Source organism: Marmota monax, unplaced genomic scaffold (assembly GCF_021218885.2).
Source record: "Marmota monax isolate L192 unplaced genomic scaffold, Marmota_monax_Labrador192_F-V1.1 WCK01_AAM20220418_F8-fsc00110, whole genome shotgun sequence".
Taxonomy (NCBI): Eukaryota; Metazoa; Chordata; class Mammalia; order Rodentia; family Sciuridae; genus Marmota; species Marmota monax.
In genome coordinates, this window is record NW_026694633.1 from 2,252,598 (window position 1) to 2,276,805 (window position 24,208).

General features: G+C 35.4%; 1 protein-coding gene across 12 annotated transcripts in view; it reads left to right on the forward strand.

The window, feature by feature from the left end:
* Nucleotides 1-24,208, forward strand: part of LOC124078218 (multiple epidermal growth factor-like domains protein 6) — a 623,764-nt gene that overhangs the window by 497,940 nt on the left and 101,616 nt on the right. For 11 of the 12 annotated variants that reach the window (XM_058572254.1, XM_058572255.1, XM_058572251.1 and 8 more), the window contains 3 exons: nucleotides 10,970-11,089; nucleotides 12,797-12,919; nucleotides 23,390-23,527. In XM_058572254.1, coding sequence (XP_058428237.1) covers nucleotides 10,970-11,089; nucleotides 12,797-12,919; nucleotides 23,390-23,527 — 381 coding nt within the window. The remainder of the gene's footprint in view (nucleotides 1-10,969; nucleotides 11,090-12,796; nucleotides 12,920-23,389; nucleotides 23,528-24,208) is intronic. The other variant, XM_058572258.1, reaches the window with a different exon arrangement.

Here is a 24,208-nt window from a genome sequence, read left to right on the forward strand (position 1 = left end):
GAATATGGAGTATCTTGTTCAATGTTCTATTTGCACTTGAAAATGTATGTTCTGCAATTGTTGACTAACATTGCTATACATATCAATTAATTTATAGTTATTTAAGCTATGCCTATATGCTTACTATTATTCTGTCATTTTTTTATTGATTAAAGGTAGAGGATTGTTGAAATATCCAACTATTTATATGAGTTTGTATACTTCTCCTCATAACATAGATGAAATTGTTCAATTCCTTGAAAGACACAGTCTGCCAAAACTCATACAAGAAGAAATATAGACTCTGAAGTCTTATATCAAGTAACAAAATTGAATCAATTCTTAATAATCTTCCAAAATAGAAACAACTAGACAAGATCACTAGTAGACTCTAACAAATACATAAGTAATAAGTTAAAAAAAAAGATTTGGTATTTTTCAAAAGGGAGAATCAGAAGAAATACTTCCTAATTCATTTTACAATGTCAGAATCACCCTAATACCCAAATCAAGGTAAAAGACGTTACCAGAAAAGAAAATTACACAAAACCAGTATTTCTCATAAACAAAACTCCTCTACAAAATAGAAGTAAATTAAATTCAACAGTGACTACAAGAAGACACTAGGACCAAGTGGGATTTAGCTCAGATATAAAAGATTGATTCAGTATTTTAAAATCAATTAATGTAATCATCACAAAAAAATAAATCTGGGTTCCATCCCCAGCACCACACACATACACACACACACATACACAAACATACATTGAAACTCCTATATGAAAACATAGGAGAAAATCTAGAAAGTCTAGATCATCTCAGGTTTGTTAGTCAATTTTTAGATTGAACACCAAGTACATGCTCCAGAAATAATTAATAAATTGGATTTCATTCAAATTAAGATTTTCTGTTTTATTAAAGACAATGTCAAGATCCTGAGAAGACAAGTCACAGAGAAGGAGAAAAAAATTGCAAAAGACATATGATAATAGACTATTACTCAAAATATGAAAAGAACTCTTAAAGCTCAACAGTAAACACACACATACACACAATTAAAATAAGTGGTCCAAGGACCTTAACAGGCATTGGACCAAAGAAAATATACAGACAGCAAGTGAGCACGTGAAAACATGTTCCACATCATGGGTCATTAGGTAAACTCAGGTTAAAGTGTCAAGGAGATACCATCACATACTAATTAAAATTGTCAAAATCAAGAATGCTCATAGCACCAAAATTTTATGAGGATGTGGAGCCACTGGAACTCTGATTCCTTATACAAAATAGTACAGACACTTTTTAAGATGCAGATTCTTACAAAAAGAGACATTTTTACTATACAGTCCAGCAGGAATGCGTATTAGAATTTGCCCAAAGAAATTGAAAATTTATATCCAGAGAAAAACCGGCACAGAGATGTTTATAGCAGCCTTAATCATAATTGTCAAAGCTTGGAAGCTACCAGGACATCTTTCAGTAGGTGAATATATAAGCTTTGCTACATCCAAACAATAGAATATTATTTAGTACTAAAAATAAATGGTCTATCAAGTTCTGAAAAATAAGAGATGCAGATACATATTGCTAAGTGGAAAAAATCCAGTCTCTGTGAAAAAAGAATTCACATCATCTCCCAATAACCTCTGCCCCTAGGGTGCTATAGCCAAAAGCCACCTTGAGATAACTGAGTTTGGACTGCTGTAGCAGTCAGACACCCCTGTGTGTTCCCATATCTGAGACCCAACAGACATTCTACTGCATTGGCTCAGTGGGTAGCAGACTCATAATCCAGGCTTGACTAGGTGTGGCAGGGGCGTGGCTGGGGGGGGCAGTAGTCTAATGCAAACCCACTGATGATGCCACACAGTGGAAAATGTATGCTTCAATGTGGAGAATGTTTGAGATTGCTGCCTCCAAAAACCAGGGAATCAGGGAGCTTGCCCTTTGAGACTAGGGACGCAACAAGTCATGTGTGATTTCACATGAGTTTCAGGACTAAAGGTAATTATCCAGTTGATTTCCACCAATCCTCTCTCCGTGTTGCAGATGGACACCTGTCACTAACAAGTCATAGAGAGAACTCTGAATTTCTGCTGTTTCCTTGCCCACAGAGGCATGCTGGGAAGTCTTCAGCCACATCACCATGGCTCCAATTGTAGCCCTAAGTGTTTATAATCTAAGAAGATCTGGAGAGAAACCACTTAGTGTTGGCCATGTTATGCTCTTGCTTGAACCTATAAGCACTTCAGCTCCAGCCACGACCCACTCCTACTCAATCCCTGAAGGGCACTACAACTGAAAAAAAAATCAGGGGAAGAAAAGTCATCCATCACTCCATAACCAGGCCTGCCCAGCTCAGGGATTTTGAGGTGGGAAGGCTTGTCCACGGTAGCAACAAAGAGGAATAACACAACTTTTGTTACTACTGAAACCTATATGGCCACCCTGATTCAGCTGGCCCCACATTTGTCTAATCATGCACTACTGATAAGAATGAGTAGAAATGTCACAGAGGGGACTCTATGATTCCATGAAAAGCATTTGTACCCACAGCAGTATCTGATTTGAAGATAAATGCTTCAGACCCCTGACCCGTACTGGAGTAGCCAATGCCACAGTTCCATTCAAGTGGCACAGCCAATATTAACAGTACATGAGGAACCCCCATCACCTGACAGGGGCCACTCCACTTCTATATAGGAGAAACTACACAGAGTACACTCTCTTGTGTTTGCACATATCTACTGGAGTACTCCCATTTTTACACAATGAATAGAAACAGTGGGTCTAACTCTAATATGGTACAAACTGTGCCTAAACTGACTAATTATAGCTAAAGGAGCTACAGGTAGATTATATTAGGGCACTCGAGCTGGAAATAAACTTAACATTGCCTAATAAATTAATACCCCAAAACATCTTCAGGAGAAAGCCACTTACTAAGAAAGCCAACCCACAAAAATGGTAAGGTATCCATTTCGCCAAATGTGCAAACATTAATGAAGAAATACAAGAGATGTGAAAAATAAGGAAATATGACACTGCTGAAAGATCAAAACTCTCTAAGTAATAGATTCCTAAAATATTCAAGTGGATGAAATGACTAGTAAATAACTCAAAAGATGTATTTTAAAAAACTCAATAAATTCCAAAAGAATGCAGATAAACAGTTAAATAAAATTAGAAAGACAATGCAGGATATAAATGAAATATAACAAAGATATTCTGAAAAAAAAACCCAATTCAAAATCTTGGAACTGAAGAGCCTAATGAGTCAGACTTTTAAGAAAAAGTATTGAAAGCCTCAACAACAGAATAGACAAAGTAAATCAAAATATCAGAACTTGAAGACAGGTATTTCAAAATACCATAATTAGACAAAAATAAGGGGAAAATAAGAATAAAGAGAGTATGCAAGATATTTGGAACATTATTAAAAAATTAAATGTTCATATCATTGGCATACCTAAAAGGGAAAAGTAAAGATTAAGGGCATAGTATACCTATTCAATGGAATAATAGCAGAAAACTACTCCAATCTTGGAAAAGATATTGACATTCAGATACAGAAACTCAATGGAACCCAATGTAGACATAACCAGAAAAAATCCTCACTGCTAGATATTATAGTCAAAATGTCAAGTCTACAGGACAAAGAAGTACTTTAAAATATGTAAGAAAAAAACTGCGAAATCATATTTAAGGGCAACCCTATTAGATCAATACCAGAGTTCTCAGAAAAAAAAAAAAAAAAAAAAAAAAAAACCTTCAAGCTAGGAAGGCAAGAAACAATATATTTCAAGTCTTAAAGAAAATAATTGCCAACCAAACATATTATACCCAACAAGTCTACCCTACTGAATCAAAGAAGAAATAAAGACCTTCCAAGGTAAATAAATGATAAGGAAATTTAAGACTACCAGACCAGCACTACAAAAGATGATTTTAATGCAGTCCTACAAAGAAAAGGAGAAAAAAAAATAACTACCATTATGAAATTATGTGAATATATGAATCCCATTAGAAGAGGAGGTATACACATGAGAAATTTTTAAAAAGAATCAAACATCAAATATTATCAATATATTAAACCATCAAAGTTCAAAGATGAATGAGAGGAAAAATGAACAAAAAAATATTAAAAAACAACTAGAAGAAAATCAACAAAATACAGGTACAATTCCAATAACTCTGAATGTAAATGCTGTTGATTATCCAGTTAAAATATTAAAATATTCAGATTGGCTGAATAGAGTAAAACACAAAACCCAATAGTGTGCTGCCAATAAGCAACTGATTATAGGCACAGATTGAAAGTGAAAGTATGGAAAATGAATTTCCAATCACGTGGAATTGAAAATTAATCAGAAGTAGCTACATTTATACTTTAAAAAATAGGCTTTAAGACAAAAGTAGTATGAAGAGACAAGGATGCCACCATATAATGATCAAGGAATCAATTTACAGAGAAGAAATGACAATTATAAATCAATATGGACCTAATATTGGAACACCCAATTTTATAAGCCAAACAATATTATACCTAAAGGGCAAGATAAGTTCCAATACAATAATATTGGGAGATTTCAATACTCCATTCTCAGCAGACAAAGAAGAATTCAACAAAGAAACATCAGTGTTAAACTACACTACATCTACAGAACATGTTGTACAAAAGCTGTACAATATACATTCTTTTCATTAGCACATGGAACTTTCTTTAGAATGGACCATATATTAAGCCACAAATCAAGTCTTAATGAATTTTAAAAAATTATAAACATGTCCTATATCTTTTCTGATCACATAGAATGAAACTAGAAATCAACAGCAAGAGAAACTTGAGAAAGTTATAGTAATGTGTGAAGACTGACCAACACAATTTTGAATGACAGTGAGTCATTGAGGAAATCATAATGGGAGTTTAAAAATTCCTTAAAACAAATGAAAATGGAAACAAAACATACCAAAACCTGTGAAATAAAAAAAAAAAAAACAGTATTAAGAAAGAGAAAAGTTTATAGCAATGAATGCTACATTTAAAGAAAGAAAAAGAAAAAAAAAGGGTCTTAGATTTAAAAAAAAACCCTAGCATCTCAAGGTCTTAGAAAATCAAGAATAAATTTGTAAAAGGGAAAAAAATAAAATTACTAAATGGAAATAAATTATAAAGATCAGAGCAGAAATAAATAGGGTCTAAAAGTGATACAAAAGAACAATGAAATAAAGAGTTGGCTCTTTGGAAAGAGAAGCAAAACTGACAAATCTTTAGAGAGGCGCGAGAGAGAGAGAGAGAGAAAGGAGAAAGAGAGGACTCAAATAGATAAAATTAAAGAAAAAGGAGACATAACTACTAATATCACAGAAATTCAAACGATATTTGGGAATTATTTTGAAAAAATTTTATGTAACAAATTGGAAAATCTGGAAGAACTTGACAAATTTCTGGAGACATGTGACCTAGCATAATTAAATTAAGAGGATTTAAACAAAACCTGAATAGACAAATGAAAGCAATGAAACTGAATTAGTAACAAAAAAGTATCCCAATTAAAAAAAAGCCCAGGATCACATGGTGTCACTGCTGAATTTCTCAAACATTTAAAGAAGAACTAACACCAATATTTTCTAAACTATTCATGACTCCTATTCAAAATAATGCTAGAAAATTTTAGGTAGAACAACTAGGCAAGAAAAACAAAATAAAAGGCATCCAAATAGCAAAGAAAGAAGTCAAAAGTATCCCTGTTTGTAAATGATATGATTCTACACACACACACACACACACACACACAGATTTCACCAACAGCCTCTTAGAACTAATAAGTGAATTCAGTAAAGTAGCAGAACAGAAAATCAATATGCAAAATGAACAGCTTTTTTATGTGCTAATAATTTTCTGAGAAAGAAGTAGTAAAAGGAATTCCATTCACAATAACCACAAAAATAAAATAAAATACACAGGAATAAACTTAACTGAGAAAGTGAAAACTACAGTAAATATTACAAAATACTGAAGAAAGAAATTGAAAGACATTAAAAGGTGGAAAAACCTCCTGTGTTTATATATTGAGAAAATTAATATTGTTAAATTGGCTATATTACAAAAAGCAATCTGCAGATTCAGTGCAATCCCCATGAAAACACCAATGACATTCTTCACAGAACTAGAAAAAAATCCTAAAATTCATATGGAAGCACAAAAAGACTCCAAAGAGTCAAAGCAATCTTAAGCAAAAAGAGCAAAGCGAGAGGCATCACAATACCTGATTTCAAGACATACTACAGAGCCATAGTAATAAAACCAGCATGGTATTGGCATAAAAATGAACACATAGACTGAAGGAACAGAATAGAGAACCACAGAATAAATCCACACAACTACATCCAACTGATTCTCAACAAAGCTGCCAAAAACTTTCCACAGGACAAAAGACAATCTCTTCAACAAATGGTGCTGGATATCCACATACAGAAGATCAAAACCTGACCTTCTATATCTCACCCTGTAAAAATTGCAATTAAAAATGGATCAAGAACCTTAATATAAGACCTTAAACTAATTAAGAAAAACATAAAGGAAACACTTCAAAATGTTGGCACAAATAATAATTTTTTTCGAGAGGATTTCAGAAGTAGAGAAAACAAAAGCAAAAATCAGAGATATACTTCAGTGGTATAATGGTCGCCTCACATGTGAGAGAGGCCCTGAGTTCAATTCTTAGTCCTGAAACAAACAAACAAAAGTATTAAAATGGCTAAATGATCTGACTAGATACTTCTCAAAAGAAGTAAGATGAATGGCCAATAAATATGTGAAAAAGGTTCAATATCATAAGCAATCGAGGAAATGCAAATAAAAACTATAGCAAGGTACCAGCACACTCCAATTAATTTTTTTTTTTTTTAATTTCAGCAAGGATGTGAAGTTTACAAAAAAACAAAAAAAGAAAAAAAATGCTTGTACACTGTTGGTGAGAATTTAAATTAGTACAATACTATGGAAGTCACATGTAGATTCTTTAAAGACTACAAATAGATCTACCATATAATGCAGCTATCATATACCTGGGTATATACTTGAAGGAAAGGAAGTCAGCCTATAAAAGAGACATGCCCATATTTACTGGGCTCAATTCACAATAGCTAAGTAATTTTAGCTAGAACAATTAGGTGCCTACCAACAGATATAAAACTCAGATATATACAAAATGGTGTATTGTTCAGCCATAAAGAAGAATGAAATCCTCTCATTTGCAGCAAAATGGATGGAACTGGAGGACATATCAAGAAAATAAATCAGACACAGAAAGACAAGTATCACAAAAGACATGCTCTTTCATGAAAATGGAAACTGAAAACAAAAATTACCTAAAAGAAAGAGAGGGATTACTGTGAAATGGGAAGAACGCCTGTAGAGTATAAGGAATGAGAATAGAAAAAGGGTGGATTGACATGATCAAAGCATGATGTAAATGCATGGATGTAAATATCACAATGAATCCCACTAATTTGTACAATTAATGTATGTTGATAATAATAATTAATACAAAGAAAAAAGCCACTACGAAAAAGCTACATAGTATGTGATTCAAGCTACATTACATTCTTCAAAAGACAAAATTGTGGCAATAATAAAAAGATCAGTGGTTGCCCGGAATTGCTGTGAGGAAAGGGATGAATAAGCAGAAGAAAAAGAATTTTTGTAGCAGTGAAAATTCTCTGTATGATATTATAATGGTAGATATATGCTTTATACATTTGTTCCACCCACAGGGTGTGTATTACCAAAGGTAAATGCTAAACTATGATGTGTTCATGCAGATTCACCAATTTAGAAAAATTGTCCCACTCTGGGCTGTGTATGTGTAGGAACATGGGTATGTATTAGCTTTCAATTGCTGTAATAAGTATCTGTGATAAATCAACTAAAAAAAAAAAAGAAGAAATGCTTGCTTTGGCTCATAGTTTCTCAGGTTCCAGTCTTATGGGTCCTATTGCTTTGGGCCTGTGGCAAGGCAGCATATTATGGCAGGAGCATTTGGCTGAGGAAGTCACTCATGGTGGCTGGGAAGCAAAAGTGAGAGGAAGGGGTCAGGTTCCCAGTATTTCCTCTTCAAGGTCACATTTCAATGATCTAACTTCCCCCAACTAGGCCCCACCTCTTACAAGTCCTACCACTTCCCAATAGTGCCATTGACTTTATGCGTGCTCCTTTGGGAGACGCTTCAGTTCCAAACTGTAGCAGGGTATATAGAAAATCTGTGGACCTTCCTCTCAATTTCACTGTCATCCTAAAACTACATTTAAAAGGAATTTATTAAGGCAAGTTGTCATATTTCCAAATAACCAATGGATCAGAGGAGAACAATCATGAGGAAAATTAGCTAATACGTCCAGATGAGTCAAAATAAATATGCAGTATAACAATACTTTGGGATGTAGCTAAGAGTAGTGATAGAGGGAAATTTATTGCTACCAGTGCCTGTAGTGGAAAAAGAAAAAGAATCTAAACCAATAACCCAACTCCCCACATCAAAATGATGGAGAAACAAGAACAAACTAAACCCAAAGCAAGTAAAAAGGAAGACAATAATAAAGATTAGTGTATAAACTAATGAAATAGAGAATAGGATAACAACAGATGAAACAAAAACAAAAGTGTTTCATTGAAAAGATCAATAAAATTGATAAACTCCTAGCTAGACAGATGAAGAAAAATAAAGGGAAGACTTAAATTACTAAAACCAAGAATGAAAGCTGGATCCTGTTTACTGACCCCACAGAAATAAATAGTAGAATAAAGAAATGTTACAAACAACTTTATAACAACAAATTTAAATGAAATAGACAAATTCCAAGAATTATTGAAATTGACTTCTGAAGAAATAGAATATCTGATTAGACATATAATAAGTAAAGAGATTAAATTACTCATTTTCAAGCTTCCAATAAGAAAAGTCCTGGGCAAGGACTTTTTCAATGGCGAATGACAATACACATTAAAAAAAAAAAAAAACTAATACAAATTTTTCACAAATGTTTCCAAAATATAGAAAAGGAGGAAACACTTCACATTCATACCATGATATCACCTTGATAACAAAACCAAGGATATTGCAAGAAAGAAATTGTAGACTGATATCCCCTATGAGTATAGATATGTAAATCCTCAACAAAATACAAAGAAATCAAATCCAACAACATATAGAAGTGTTATGCAGTATACCAAAGTGAGAATTATTTCAGGAAAAGAGATTAATAAAATATCTAAAAATTAATTATTGTAATAAACCATACAAGTAAAGGACAAAAACCTCGTGATCATATCAATAATGGGTGAAAAAAAGAATTTAAAATTTTAAATATTGTTTCACAATAAAATTACCTAACAAATTTGTAATAGAATGAAAATTCCTCATTCCAGTGAAGGGAGTTTATTTTAAAAAACATAAATATAATCAATCATAATAATTTTGTAATTGTGAAATAGCAAAAAAGCTTTCCTTCTAAGATAAGGAATAAGACAAGGTGTCAGCTCATTCAGATGGTATGTCTATTCAGCATCATACTGAAGGTTTCAGCTAAAGCAATAAGGTAAGGACAAAATAAACAGCATCCAGTTTGGGAAGGAAGAAAAGCAAAATATTTTTTTCCACATAGCATATCATATTCTCTAGAGAAAGTTCTAATCACACTGTACCCAGTATATTTGTGCAATTAAATAGTAAAATAAAAAACAAAAAAAAATTCTTAAAAAGACAACCCTTAGAAGTACATTTAAAATCCCATTAACACTGATAAAGGAATTCAATAGAGCTGCAGAATACCAGATTGACACATTAAAGTAAATTGAATTTCAATATACTATCAATGAACAATCCAGACATGAAATTGCAAAACAATTCCGTTTACAACAGCATCAAAAATAATAAAACACATAGGAACAAATTTAACAAAGAAGTGCAAATGTACATACTGAAAACTATGAAATGTTGAAATAAATAAATAAATACTAATGTTGAAGGTCTAAATAAAAGGAAAAACATGCTCATACTTCAGAAGATATTGTTCAAATGGTAATACTCCCCAAATTCATCCACATTTCACCTCAATACCTCTATATCCAAAAATTAAGAAGCAGTACAATGTATATTGTTCTGTATGTGTTATTTATATTTTCATAAAGCCTTGGCTTCACATGGAGCAGGCAGGGGCAGGAGTGGACATTCTGAGGTCCCATTCCAGCAGCCTGTAAGACAAGGCAAGGCTATATTCATAGATTCAGGCCAGAGTCACTAAACAAAAACTGACAAATAAGCTCTGTGCAGACTCCTGATAGGTCCTGTGGCTTCCCATTGCTTTGAATTTCCAGATAATATGACTAAGAATGATTAAAATAGGAGCAAGTGAAGCAGAAAAGGAGGCCAGCTGATTTAATTCCAGTGGAGGCATTTCAGCTTCTTCAGGGCTACCTGGATGCCTTCTAGAGCTAGGACTCTCCCTCCATCTCTCCAGACTGCAGTCTCCTGACCCCATGACTACTTGTTCAAAGGCAGCAGACCTAGTAGAAGAAATAGGCTTTACTTAAGGATGAGCCTGCTTACTCATAGAAACAGAAAAGGTGGAAAGAGCCAGAGGGAAGGTCAAGAGGTATCTGAAGGAGTCTCTGCTGGTTCTTCAATTCAGATACCAGAGAGCAGGAGGCATACTTTGTGGAAGGGTGACGATGAATTAATACTTCTTTGGCCTTAATCTACATTTAGATTAGTCTGAGTTTGAGGTTCAGATCACAAAATGGGAATGCTTTTGTTGAACAAGTTCCATGGGAAATGGGGAAATGTCTTTGCGGAGTCCTTTCCATCTTCCTTTCCGTGGGAAATCCAGGGGCTCTATGGCTGCTGGGTTCTTCTTTGTCTGCCCTTCTACTCTGCTCATCTTTCTAAACTGAATGAATTGTAAACTCTCACTGCTTAATTGCTTTCAGAGATGGACCCCTGCATAGGTGGGAATGGATGTGCTCACATGTGTCAGAGTGAGAATGGGGTGGCCAGGTGTGCCTGCCACCCAGGGTACCAGCTGTCTGAAGACAAAAAGGCCTGTGCAGGTAGGAAGCAGAAGCTGATGGCTTAATTGTGTAATTGTTTGAAATTTTGTGGTAGCTCAGTTTTGAATAGGCAGAACAGCTAGGAGCAAAGGTGTTTTCATTTCTGCGTAAAAGGGAACATTTAAATTCTTATTTGATCACTCTGAAAGGTATTTTTATAATGCTATAAAACTAAGTGAAATTCTTAGTTACAATTAAGAAAAAAGACCTTGTGTAGCTTCAGAATTAATGCTTTTTGTTTTCTGTTTTTTTTTTTTAATTCTGAAATGACTTCTAGAATTAATATTTCAAAACCTTTCATAACCACACAGGGAGATTTTTATTATAGACTGCAGAAGGTGGGGATAACCTTTGAAAAGCAAGTGTGTGCAAATGAATGTTCTCAGAAGGTAGGAATAATTAAAATAAAAAAGAAAGAAACTCTGTAAATACAAGGTTACACATTTCTGTTTCTCAGAAATAGCAAAACAGTCATACTTCAATTCAAAGATGAAAGTGATAAATTATTCCATGACCAGGACTGATAAAGGAAATCATTCCTGTGGGACAGTCTTTGTTTTAATAACTTCTGAGAAATCGCAGAATCCTTCATTTTTATCATGACATTTTCGTGTAATGAGAAACAGCTTATTTAGATTAATTATGAAAATACAAAAATGTTTCCTGACTTACAGAACTGATAAACATTTTGTGAAATTGAAAAAATAATTAGACATAGAAATTAGTGTTAAGTTTGCTTTATTCCTTTAAGCCAAAACTAAGATAAAATGTTTTTATGGATTCGGTTAGCCTACTATTCTAAGGAAAACATTTTGCTTTAGACTTCTCTTTCCACAGATCTGCACCTGGAACAGAATAGGGTCTTATTAAATAGTTGAAAATTGATGAATATGAATAGGCAGGCAGACAGATTCATATATATACACATACATACATACATACATCTCTACCATCTTTTTCAACCTTTTAAGATCTGATACATTATAACCATAAAATATATCCTTGAAACTACTGCCTATTTAGATTTTTATGAACATATTAAAAGAATGAGTATTCCTCTCTGTGCCCTGGTTTGAAACATGTAGGACAGTGGAAAGAGGAAATACTAGTAAAAAAAAATCATGATGAGACCTGACACTTTAAGAGGAAGGAGCAGAAATTACCTGCGCCTCAAAACTGAAGTCATACTGAATAGAATTAATGGTCAACACCAAGAGCGAAGGTTCCAGAGTTCACATGGCCTGCCTGTAACATTCCCTTGCACAACATAAACCTTGGATTGCTACATATAAAAGCCCCAAACCTGCCTTGCCAGCAGCCACACATATTGTCTAATTTAAACCAGAGCAGTGCTGTTTTTGATTAACAGTGTGATATATATTCCTAAAGGCAAATTTTAATAACTAACTTCTACCTGTATTATTGAGGGACCTATTTTTTTTCTTTTATTTTTTTTTTAAAATAATAGATAATTGTAGGTTCTACTAGCTAGAAGTGTTTATGAGCATAAGACCAAAGGTAGAAGTAAGAGAAAGTTGGTTTTTATAAATGCCCTCTTCATACTAAGAATATGGAGCCCATATGGTATTTGACCCTTCATTGTATGCTAGGGGATAAATGGAGGGGGAAGGGTAGTTTATTTTTATAGTTTACAAAGAAGTCTTAATTAGAGCTGCTAAGACATGGCTATTGTCTCTCTCTCTACAGATATAAATGAGTGCACCGAAGGGCTTGCTCACTGTGGTCATCGCTGTGTGAACTCAGTGGGGTCTTTCACTTGTGCCTGCGACCCTGGCTTTGAGCTGGGAGCTGATGGACATCAGTGTTACAGTAAGTGGCCACAACTGCTGCTCAGGAAATAAGTATGTTTGACTGGTACTAAATAAATGCAGTAAACAGAAGAACAATACTGCATATCTTGCCAAAGCAGAATCTCCTGACAATTTCCCCCTGGGGTAGGATCAGGGTGAGGGCTAAGAAGTCCATCTCCCTCCATTTTACGGATAAAGAAAGAGGGGCTCAGAGTCAGAAGAAAATGGTTGGTGTAATGATCTGCCATGTGGGTGAGCAAGAACTAAGCTCTCAGTGTTTCTGACTTGGGACTCTTGGGCTTGAGAGCTCTTCTTTGTGAAGTAGTGCCTTTCTTTATCACTGCTGCCATGCGTTATTTATTAATCACTACAAAACTCAATGTAAAACTGAAGGCAAAGGAACTAGAAGGAGTGAAGGAACCATCCTGCAGGAGACATGCTAGGCTGCAATATCATGCTCGACTCAGTGGGGGACCAGGTGCCTGTCTTCCACACTGGCTTTTTTCCTCCTTCCCCCATCTCCACTCAGCTTGCCTGGTTAAGCAGCTCATCCTACTTTCCCGTCTTTCTCACTCTTCCCTCTACCTCTTCTCTTCAAATAAATCTGATCCATGTCCTCTGACCTTAACTTATTCCTTATCTAGGTCCAGTTACACAATTTAATATGCCCCTTATTAGGGATATGTTGCCATGTTAGTGGGCTGAGCTCACTGTAGTAGCTGCTGTTGGTTGGAAACCGTGGTTTCCCTACTGGTTTTCATCTGTGGATGAATACATTTCCTATTTCACTTAGCTTAGAACTATCTGATACAAATTCCTCAAGTTTTCTTCCTCAGTATTTCCCATCCTTATTCATCTCAACTTTTTTCCACCCTCTTTTTCAAATGACAGACGTTTTTCTCTTGTTTATGACAGATTTCTTCATCTCTACCTCTTAGGTGGTCTTCATCCATCGACAATAAAATTTTCCATATTCTGATCCTACCTTCTCTGAATGCCCTCTTCCCTGCTTTCTCTATTCCATATCTGTACCCTAGCAGGTGAGTTTTGCTGTGTTGAAAGCATAGACGTGCTAACTGGTTTTGTTTTAAACTTCATGCTGTAACACTCAGATGATTAAGCAGCATGGCAGGACCCACAAATCATGCCAGAATATATCACTTTCACCCTCTTTGCTCTTCCAAATCTTTTTTTGACAATCTTTCCATACTTTTGCCTTTATTCCATCTTAACTCTGACCTCATCCAAAAATGTAGGCAATCTATCCTACCAACAATCCCCCAGTCTCCCCTAGAATCACATGGGGAAGCCTTCACTCCTATTAGTATGAAAGAGTTGGCCTTATTTCTATCAAAAGCCATCTTGTTTAGATTCCATTATCTCTTAACATCGCCATAGCTTTGCTTTTGCAATTATCTCCCTCTTTTCTGAATAGTCATTTCTGCCTCTGGAATGTTCTCTTCAACCTAGAAACATGGTCAAGTGTTTTCTATCTTGAAAGTATGTTCACATGTATGGGCCCACATCCCAGTAGAACTTTCACAGCAAAATTTTTAATGACCATGATCAGTGTCTCTCTTTTCTCATCTTACAGCCCATACTAATCAGGATTCCATCTCTACCCCTCCATGGTCAGGCAAGACCTCCATGTTGCCAGATTAAATGGCAGTTTCTCTGGCTTTATACTCCTCTGCCTCTCAGCATCTTTCAACACAGTGGACTACCTTCAGTCTTCTTAAATTTCTCATTTCCTTTCTGCAGTAATATACTTTCCTCTCCATCTGTGTTCTATTTCAATGTCAAATATTTCCAACGTCTCTCTTGTTTAAACTACATATGAATATAATTAACTATATACTCAATGTCTTCATTTGTATGACTTCTAAAACCAAAATTGATAGAGCCAAAACCAAACTGCTGCTTACAAGTCTACCTCCCAGAGATGTTCTTCTCCGTTTTTTCCCATCTTTGTAAACTATCCATTCAACACTAAAGCCAAAAACCCAATAACACAAAATCAGCAAGTGACAGAACTTGGGTTTGAAAGAGGGTCTTTCAGTTCTATATATACTACCCTTTCAACTTCATCATCTGTTTATATACATTACATGTCTCTTTATTGTTGTTAACCAAGAAGAGGCATAGATATGGTGATTAATAGAATATGTATTTTAGCATTTTTAACTGAGCTCCCTCCTGAAGAGATATTATTAAGGTCACTGAATTCATTAGTCTCCGCTGCATAAAATTCTGTGGTTCTTGGTTTGCCAGTGTGGCCTTCAAGTCTTCTGGTATATTTCTACTGTTTGTAGACTGAAGTTTTTGCTAAGGTGATATTTGCCTTTTAAAGAACAAACTAAATAAGATGGCAAGGAAAAACTGACTACTGATTAAGATACAACTTCTAAAGTCAGTCTTTTCCTGAATACCCTAAGGAATCCTTTCAGGAAGAGAAAAATGTTGATGGGTTTTCCTTTATTTTTAATATTTGGTTTTTAAATATGGACACAGTTTGAGTGGGTGAATATATTTACAAATGTATGAAATAAACCTTTTGTAGTCTGAGTGGTGCATTCTCAGTTATCATAAAAGAGGGGATAATTATTGGTAATGATTTATGAACAATAGACATTCTGTAGAATTTAGCTGGGAAAGCAATTTGCCCTATACTTGACTACATTTAATAGAAATATATTTTAATTTTCATTTCCCTTATGTGACTATTTGGCTAAGTTATTCCCAAAGTCATCACCAGACCTCAGTATTTACTCACATATAAAGCTTTCTTGGTGAAAACTTGTATTATGAGGTGTTTCAAAACCTATATGCAGAGGAAATCTTTCCAGAGCATAGTAATATTTAATAATGAATTATTGCCCATCATCTAACAAGCGTATTTTAGGGGACTTACTTTACCTTTTGCCTAGAAAACAATGTTTTATATTGATGTAATTTCTTGAGGAGGGTCTCAAAACATTTTATAGTATAACCACTATATCCTCACACTGAGCTATGAAGTACCTCTCACTGATTTCCAATTAGAAATTGGAAAGTTCCAGACATAGCATGGTTAGACAAGCCTTCCTTCAAAAACATGCATAATACTGTTTAAATTGAGTTTTATGAATACTTATTACAAATAATGTATTTGCTACCTATGGGAATCTGTGAGGATCATTTTTTAGTATGATTTTAAAAAAAAAAACAGTATGATATTAAGCCATATTTGTCATGTGGATCAAGAACTCAAAATGTCAATTACTTCTAGTAGGCCGCTATAGATACGAGTTTGAACTTGTTTTAGTCATATTGATACATATATACACATATATACATATACATCTATGCACATATACACATATATGTATAAAGCAGATTATTCATGTGCATATATATACAAATGCACATGCATAATCATATGTATACATATATGCACATGTATGTGTGTGTGTACATATATTTGTACACATATATATTTTTTGTTCGGCAATGAGGATTAGACCCAGGGATGATCTACCACAAAGCCACATCTCTAGACCTTTATAGTTTTTATCTTGAGAAAAAATATCACTAAGTTACCAAGGCAGCAATCCTCCTGCCTTAGCTTCCCAATTAGCTGGAATTACTGGTGTGCATGACCATGCCTGGCTTAGTCCCAGATTTTTTTTAAAGAGGTTACTATACTATCATTAATTTGTACTAAATTACTATCAGAAGACATAGAACTGTACTGATGCAATATCACAGGAAACCAGCAAGAATGAAATGAGTCCACATTCAATTCTTCAGATGGATACTTCTGATTTCCCTCCTGAAACTCTGATACATATTGGAAAATGTATTGTAGGTTCCGGTACTTTAAGTAGAATCTACTCCAGGGACCAGCACAAGACTAAATAGAAATGTGTAAAGAAGGCTGAGTATGAGGAAATAAAGAGCTATGGGAACTGTGTTGAACTGGAGAGGGAATTCTGGTTCTAAAGAGGACACTTACTACTTACTTCGTATGAAGTGTTGCCCAAAAGGAGCAAGCACTCTGTCAATGTGTCTGGATTCTCCGACTCAACTAACCAAGTGCTTTGTGAACACCCACCATGCGCCAGACACTGTTCTCAGCCTAGAGACACAATGATCAACAAGTCAGACATTCCTTTTGTAGAATGTAAATTCATACAGAAGAGATAGAAAATGGAAGAGCTATCAAATAAATATGTTCTGTCACAACACATATTGATAATACAGGTTGTCTCTTTCTAATTCAAAAATTCAAACTCCCAAATGCTCCAAAATATGAAACTTTCTGAGCCCTGACATGATGGCACAGTGGAAAATTCCACACCTGACCCCATGTGGTGGGATGCAATCAAAGCGCAGGTGCACTACAAATATTGCGTAAAATTACCTTCAGGCCACACATATAAAGTGGCTAGGAAACAAATGATTTTCGTGTTGAAACTTGTGTCTCATCTGCAAGATATCTCATTATATATAAGTATATATTCTACAAGTTGAAAAGTTTAAAATGGAAGACATTTTGGTCCCACACATTTCAGATAAGGGATATTCAGCCTGTTTGTAATGAAAAGAAGATCCAAGAAGCAAGAACAGTGAGAACTAAAACTCTAAGGTAGGGCTGAGCTTAGTGGGTTCAGGAAACTGGTCAGAAGCCAGTCTGGGCTAGAAGTGGTGAATAAGGAGATAAATAAGCAATGAAATCAGAATGGTAGGCAGGGAGTAGGAGGAGGCACATCATACAAGGCCATTGAGCCAGGGCAAAAGTTAGCAAGAATTAGGACTTTATTCTAAATGGGATGAGGAGGCATTAGGGGTAGTTGTGAATAAGCAGTAAGGTGCTATGATATTCATTTTTTTAAAAAAGGTCCATGTGACTTTAGCCAAAAAGAATAAAGGAATTATGTTGCTTGCAGAAAAATGGATGGAGTTAGAATACTTCATGTTAAGCAAAACAAGCCAGTCTCAGAAAGTCAAGGGTGATATGTTTTCTTTGATATGTAGAAGCTACAGAGATAAAAGGGATCTCATGAAAATAAAAAGGATAAGTGTAGAGCAGAGGAAGAGTATCAAGGAAGAAAGAAGGGAAAGGAAAGGGAAGGTACTAGGGAATGAAATTGACCAAATGATGTCATATGCATGTACAAACATCTCACAATGAATCACACTATTGTGTACAATTATCAATTATCAATGTACCAATAGTATAACTACACTTCAGGGAGCTGACAGTGGGTGTGTGTGGGTATGTAAAAGTTCTATTTTAGGCATCCAGTATAGCTATGTGGTGGATTGAATTGAGAAATAGCAGCAGATATGGCAAGGACAGATTTGAGATTTATTTTGTAAGTGAAACTGAGTATTACTAATAAAATGTAAAGAAAAGAGGAGTCAACAAAGACCCTTGGGTTTGGGGCTTCCGGAAGGAGGTGAATGGGAATGACTACTTCCAAAATGTGGAGTTCCATGGAAAAAGAGTATTGGACCGTGAGATGTGGTATATTTGGAAATCATGAATTCTGTCTTCATTGTGTGAAGTTTGAGAGATCAAATAGATCTGAGAAGTGGGCAGTTTCTGCCTATATTCTATCTAGATAGAACAATCTAGAAGTTTATAAAAGGCAAGGCTGGTTAGTAGTAGTTAGGCCATAAGCAAGAATGGGATCACCTACCAAGTGAGAGCATCTGGAGGCATGGACAGAGAACTGAGGCTGGTGACCTCTGCACCTGGCAACTAGAATATGACAGAAGGTCAGGAAAGGCTGAAATGTCCAGGAAAGTATGAGGAAAACCTGAAAAGTATGATTTCCTGAAAGGCAATCTAAGAAAAGGTAGAAGGAAGAACTTGGCCAAAGATACCAAGTACTGCTGGAAATCAGGCAGTGTGAGGTCCACTGGAGAAAGCTCTGGGATCCAGACAGGATTATCTTCTCTCCTAATTGAATCTTTTAAATTAGCAGATGGTAAAATTTTCTTTTTTATTATATAGTTCTATCCATTTTACCACAGGAATAGATTTACTTAACTACTATTTGCAATCAGAATTAAGTACATTTTCATCAATCCCAGAAAACTCCCTGAGCTATTTGTGGCTTGCTCTCTGTTCCCTACCCCTAACGTTTGGCAACCACGGATCTGTTCTCCATCACTGGCTTTTTGTTTTTTCAGTAATGTCAGATAAATGGAGTCACAAGGTATAGAACCTCTCATCCAGCATAAGGCCTTTGATTGTCAGCTAAGTTGCTGCTCACCAAAGAGTTCTATTTGGGGGTGCGTAGTAGGCTATTATATGGATATACCATAGCTAGGTTATCATGCACCCCTTCAAGGACATTGAAGTTTTTTTTTTTCAGTTTTTTTGGTAATTTATGAAGAAAACTGCTGTAAGTATTTTTATATGGTTTCTTGCATAAACATACCCCAGGACTAGAATTGCAAAGTAATAAGATAAGAGTGTATTTAGATTTATATGAAAGTGCAAAATTATTTTTTGGAATAACTGTAATATAGGTTATTAGCTTTTTAATTTATTTTTTAAAATAGAAGACTTTTCATTTTTTATGAAAAGGTAAACCAGGCTCTGTAGGGTTTACCTGTAAACCCAGCATCACAGGAAGCTAAGGAAGAGGATCCCAAGTTCAAATCTCACCTCTGCAACTTAGTGAAACTGAAAATATAAAAGGCTGGCAATATGGCTAAGTAGTTAAGTGCCCTGGATTCAATTTCTAGTTTAAAAAAAAAGAAAGGGAAGAAGAGAGAGAGGGAAGGAAGGAGGGAGGAAAGGTGGAAGGAAAGGAGAAAAAAAATATAAACATTCAGAATTTTATGAAAATTTTCAAAACATCTTAGGGGTCAAATTCTTTCTCTCTGCAGACCACTAGTTTTCAAACATTGACATAACCCAATCCCTATGTTAATAATTGGTAAAAGTTGAGAATGAGAGATTAAAAAAATAATTTGCTATTATTGCAGAGCCTTAAAGTACCAGGTTTTTGTTTGTTTGTTTGTTTTTTGGGTACCAGTGATTGAACTCAGAGGCACTGGGCCACTAAGCCACATCCCCAGCCCTATTTTGTATTTTATTTAGAGACAGGATCTTTCTCACTGAGTTGCTTATCATCTCACTCTTGCTGAGGCTGGCTTTGAACTTGAGATCCTCCTACCTCAGCCTCCCCGATTACTAGGATTACAGGAGTGCAAACTTCTTGTACACCCTGCAAATGCCAGGTCTTTTGACTTTAAATATTGTGTTCTTTCTACTTTCATACTACCTCCCTTAGAACTATTAATACCTTTCAGTGAAATAGGTTGCCCTGCTACTCAAATCATTTTCTGTTAACACATATTGATACCGCCCGTTACCAGTGATGAGTCCTGCTTCCCCACATGTTTAAGTCTGAACATTAGAGAAGCACGCTGAGCAAGCATATAAAGCAGGGTTTATTTTAAAAGGGGTAACAGAGGCTTCTTCCAGGAGGGAGAAGGGGGCCATAGCTGGTATCATGGTATCCCAAGAAGCTAGGTGTTCTGCCCTTTTTATATGTCCTATGCTTGCTTTGTTCTCCTGCCTCCTACTCCTTTCTCCTTCCTGTATAGGCCACTAAGCCCAGGAATGCTCTTTGGGATGGCCAAAAGGTGGGAAAGGTGGGCTGAAGAGGGAAGAGCAGGATGGAGTAGCCAAAGACACAGTAACAACCTTATAGCTCCCTGTAGGGAGGAGAAATCCTGCGACAGATTACCTTGGCAACAGTTTGGAGCAGGGGCAGGTTCTTGATAAGATCCCTCAGGGGACAGTCTTCAACTTCCCAGACTCACTCAAATTGGCCTCCTTGATCCGACCTGACTCAGTTTACCTATCTACACTGACTGCCTCTCTAATTCTAGCTTCAATATGACAAAGGAAAACCCTTCTGAAATGGAAGACTCTCCTTCTTATTAACTCTGTTTTCTTAATCCTTCCTGAACCTCATATTTCTCATCTGTAAACAAAGTTTTGATGTTATTTTTAAGTCTTAATTTGCATTGTTTAACTATTCAAATAAATATAATAAATCATTTAACTTTAATAGTATAATTCAAAAAAAAAGAAATTTTAAAACGAGTATTTATCTAAACTCTAACTACATGAAAGCAATCTGGGAAAGATAACATTATATATTAGTAAAACTGTCCTGGGAGATCTAACTTCTAATACCAGCAATTCTCTAAATGTTCTTAGCAATCAACATTTCCTTTTTTTATATCAATCTTTTTATTTACATATGACAGTGGAATGCATTACAATTCATATTACACATATAGAGCACCAATTTTTCATATCTCTGGTTGTATACACAGTATGTTCCCACCAATTCGTGTCTTCATACATGTATTTGGATAATGGTGTCCATCACATTCCACCATCATTTCTGACCCCATGCCCCCTCCCTGCCCCACTCACCCCCCTGCCCTATCTAGAGTTCCTCTATTTCTCCCATGCTCCCTCTCCCTACTCCACTGTGAATCAGCCTCCTTATATCAGAGAAAACATTTGGCATTTGGGTTTTGGGGATTGGCTAACTTCACTTAGCTTTATATTCTCTAACTCCATCCACTTACCTGCAAATGCTATGATTTTATTCTCTTTTATTGCTGAGTAATATTCCATTGTGTATATATGCCACATTTTTTTATCCATTCATTTATCGACGGGCATCTAGGTTGGTTCCACAGTTTAGCTATTGTGAATTGTGCTGCTATAAACATTAATATGGCTGTGTCTCTGTAATATGCTGTTTTTAAGTTCTTTGGGTATACACCAAGGAGTGGGATAGCTGGGTGAAATGATGGTTCCATTCCCAATTTTCCAAGGAATCCCCATACTGCTTTCCATATTGTCTGCACCAATTTGCAGTCCCACCAGCAGTGTAAGAGTGTGTCTTTTCCCCCACATCCTCACCAACATTTACTGTTGTTCATATTCATAATAGCTGCCATTCTGATTGGAGTGAGACTTGATGAACTGTCAGATATCTAATATGATTTTAAATACTTTAAAATAATGTAAGAATGACAATAGAAGTCATTTGTAAAAAGGAAGAAAAAAAATCCCAATTCTGTTTCATAGAGATGTGTATACCTACCTTCACTACCAGACCCATAAGTTAAAATACAGATCCCAAATGTATATTTTAAAATATTTGAAAAAATCAGTTTCCTTTACAATTTTAATCTTTCTTTTGGCAGTCCAATTTTCTTCGGACAAAACAACTAGTTTAGTTGTTTCTAAACCCCAAAGGGTTCTTGCTTTCAACAATAATTGATTAGCATAATCCGTCTTTAGTTTATTCAATCATTCAAAACCCATTTTGAACATCTGTTATGAGCTGGGTAATGCAAGATGATGATGGCACAGTGGATTGAACACAATGACAGGGATGTGCACCGGATGCTTTGGGAGCGTGCAGGGCTACTGTCTGCCCAGAACTCGAAGCTGTGGATCAAGGATCATCAAGGTTGATCTCTGAAATTCTAGCCAATATCTAGGCAGTTGATGATTTGTGCTTTCGAGAAGTATCACAATCCTATACTCTTATCCTGTTCTTTTCCCCCTATCTTCTTCCAAAGGATTCATCAGTTAAGATGGGAAGGGAATGAATCAGTATAGACACTCAGTAGAAAAGCTGTGTCCACACAACACAGATGAAGGAACATGGACTCTAATAGTTAAAAACAGCAGTCAGACTATCTAAACTCCATATTGGTAACATGGTAAATCTTTTCTTATTTCTCATCTCCTCACTTAGAAATTCAGGCTGTAATACCTGCATGCTCAGGACAGTTGACATCCATATGCTGAAGCCAGTGCTCACTAGTATGTCCCCAATTAGTAGCCTCTTCCAGGATTGGCAAATTGGTTTTCAAAGTAATAGTATGTTAACATTACAAATGAGTCATATACATCAAAGCTGACTAATATACCCACTTGACACTACTTACATGTGATCAGCTAATTCACTGGTGTTACTTACATACTTTTGTCCCAAGGCTATTTTTAACAGCAGTTTCATGTACTTGTAGACCCTAAAAAAGGACAGATAATAACATACAATTAGCTGAGAAAGAAATGTCAGCTGGAAAACAACTTATTTGCTTTCTGGTTGTTGATTCAATACGTGTACTTTTGTATCTTGAAGATACTGAGAATTCCCTAAGTTACCTTACTTATGTGTTTAATAATCACTGATGGGCTTATCTTCATCTTTCTGCATCATCTGGTCAACTTAACATTATTTATAGATTTATTAGTATTTCAATATGGTATAGATATTTACAATGCTAAATAGCTCTCAGACATTTACTTTTAAATGTACAGAGTGTTGATAAATTTCCAATAAAGTTTGTCATCCTCTCAACAGAGAAAGTGTGCTCATTGTTGACATATATTCAGGTTTCTCTTTTGTTATGTTAATGATCATCTTTTGCTTGTTTTGGAAAGGAATTGAATTGGAAATTGTCAATAGCTGTGAAAAGAACAATGGTGGCTGTTCCCATCACTGTGAACATGCAATTGGTGGGCCCCTTTGTTCCTGTAACCATGGACACCAGCTTGATTCGGATGAGAAAACGTGCATAGGTAATGTTTGGTCAATGCCATCTTCATTCAAAAGTTGCCCTGGATTCATTTAATTCTTTCATCTTGATGCTCATTGCTGTAAAGTGAGACACATCTCTCAAACTTCAAGGAGAACTAGATTGGATAGTGTCTCTGGCTACAAAATAAATGTGAAGGAAACATCTCTTGGCAGAAGATATCATTACAATTAGATATTGCCTTGAAATTAAGGAGATTAAAAGCATTTTAACAATATATATGGGCTTAATAATTTAATTCAGGAAAATATCCCAAGGTCTACCTAACCATTTCATGTGATTCATATTCCAACAACAGATGCTATCATGTGCCCCATGCCTCAAACAGAAACTAAATCAAATGTACTGGTTTTCAAGTTAGTAAAGATTTAGATGAATATTCAACTTTAAAACAGCAGGTTACTATGTTACAAAAGAAAACTTTGGAAGATAATCATTTTAAACATCCCAATCCAAACCTATTCTTAATGGCTAAGCTCTCCTGACATATTATTAGAATTTATATCATTTGAGACAATGATAAGAATATATTCCACCCTGTCCTTCCATCATAATGAAATATTTAATCAAGACCTTTATTTTGGAGGGGAGGGCAGGGGGGGAGAAGGAATATCTTTTGTAAAGACAGAGCATCAAATCACATTAGTATGGGCTTTGGTTCTGA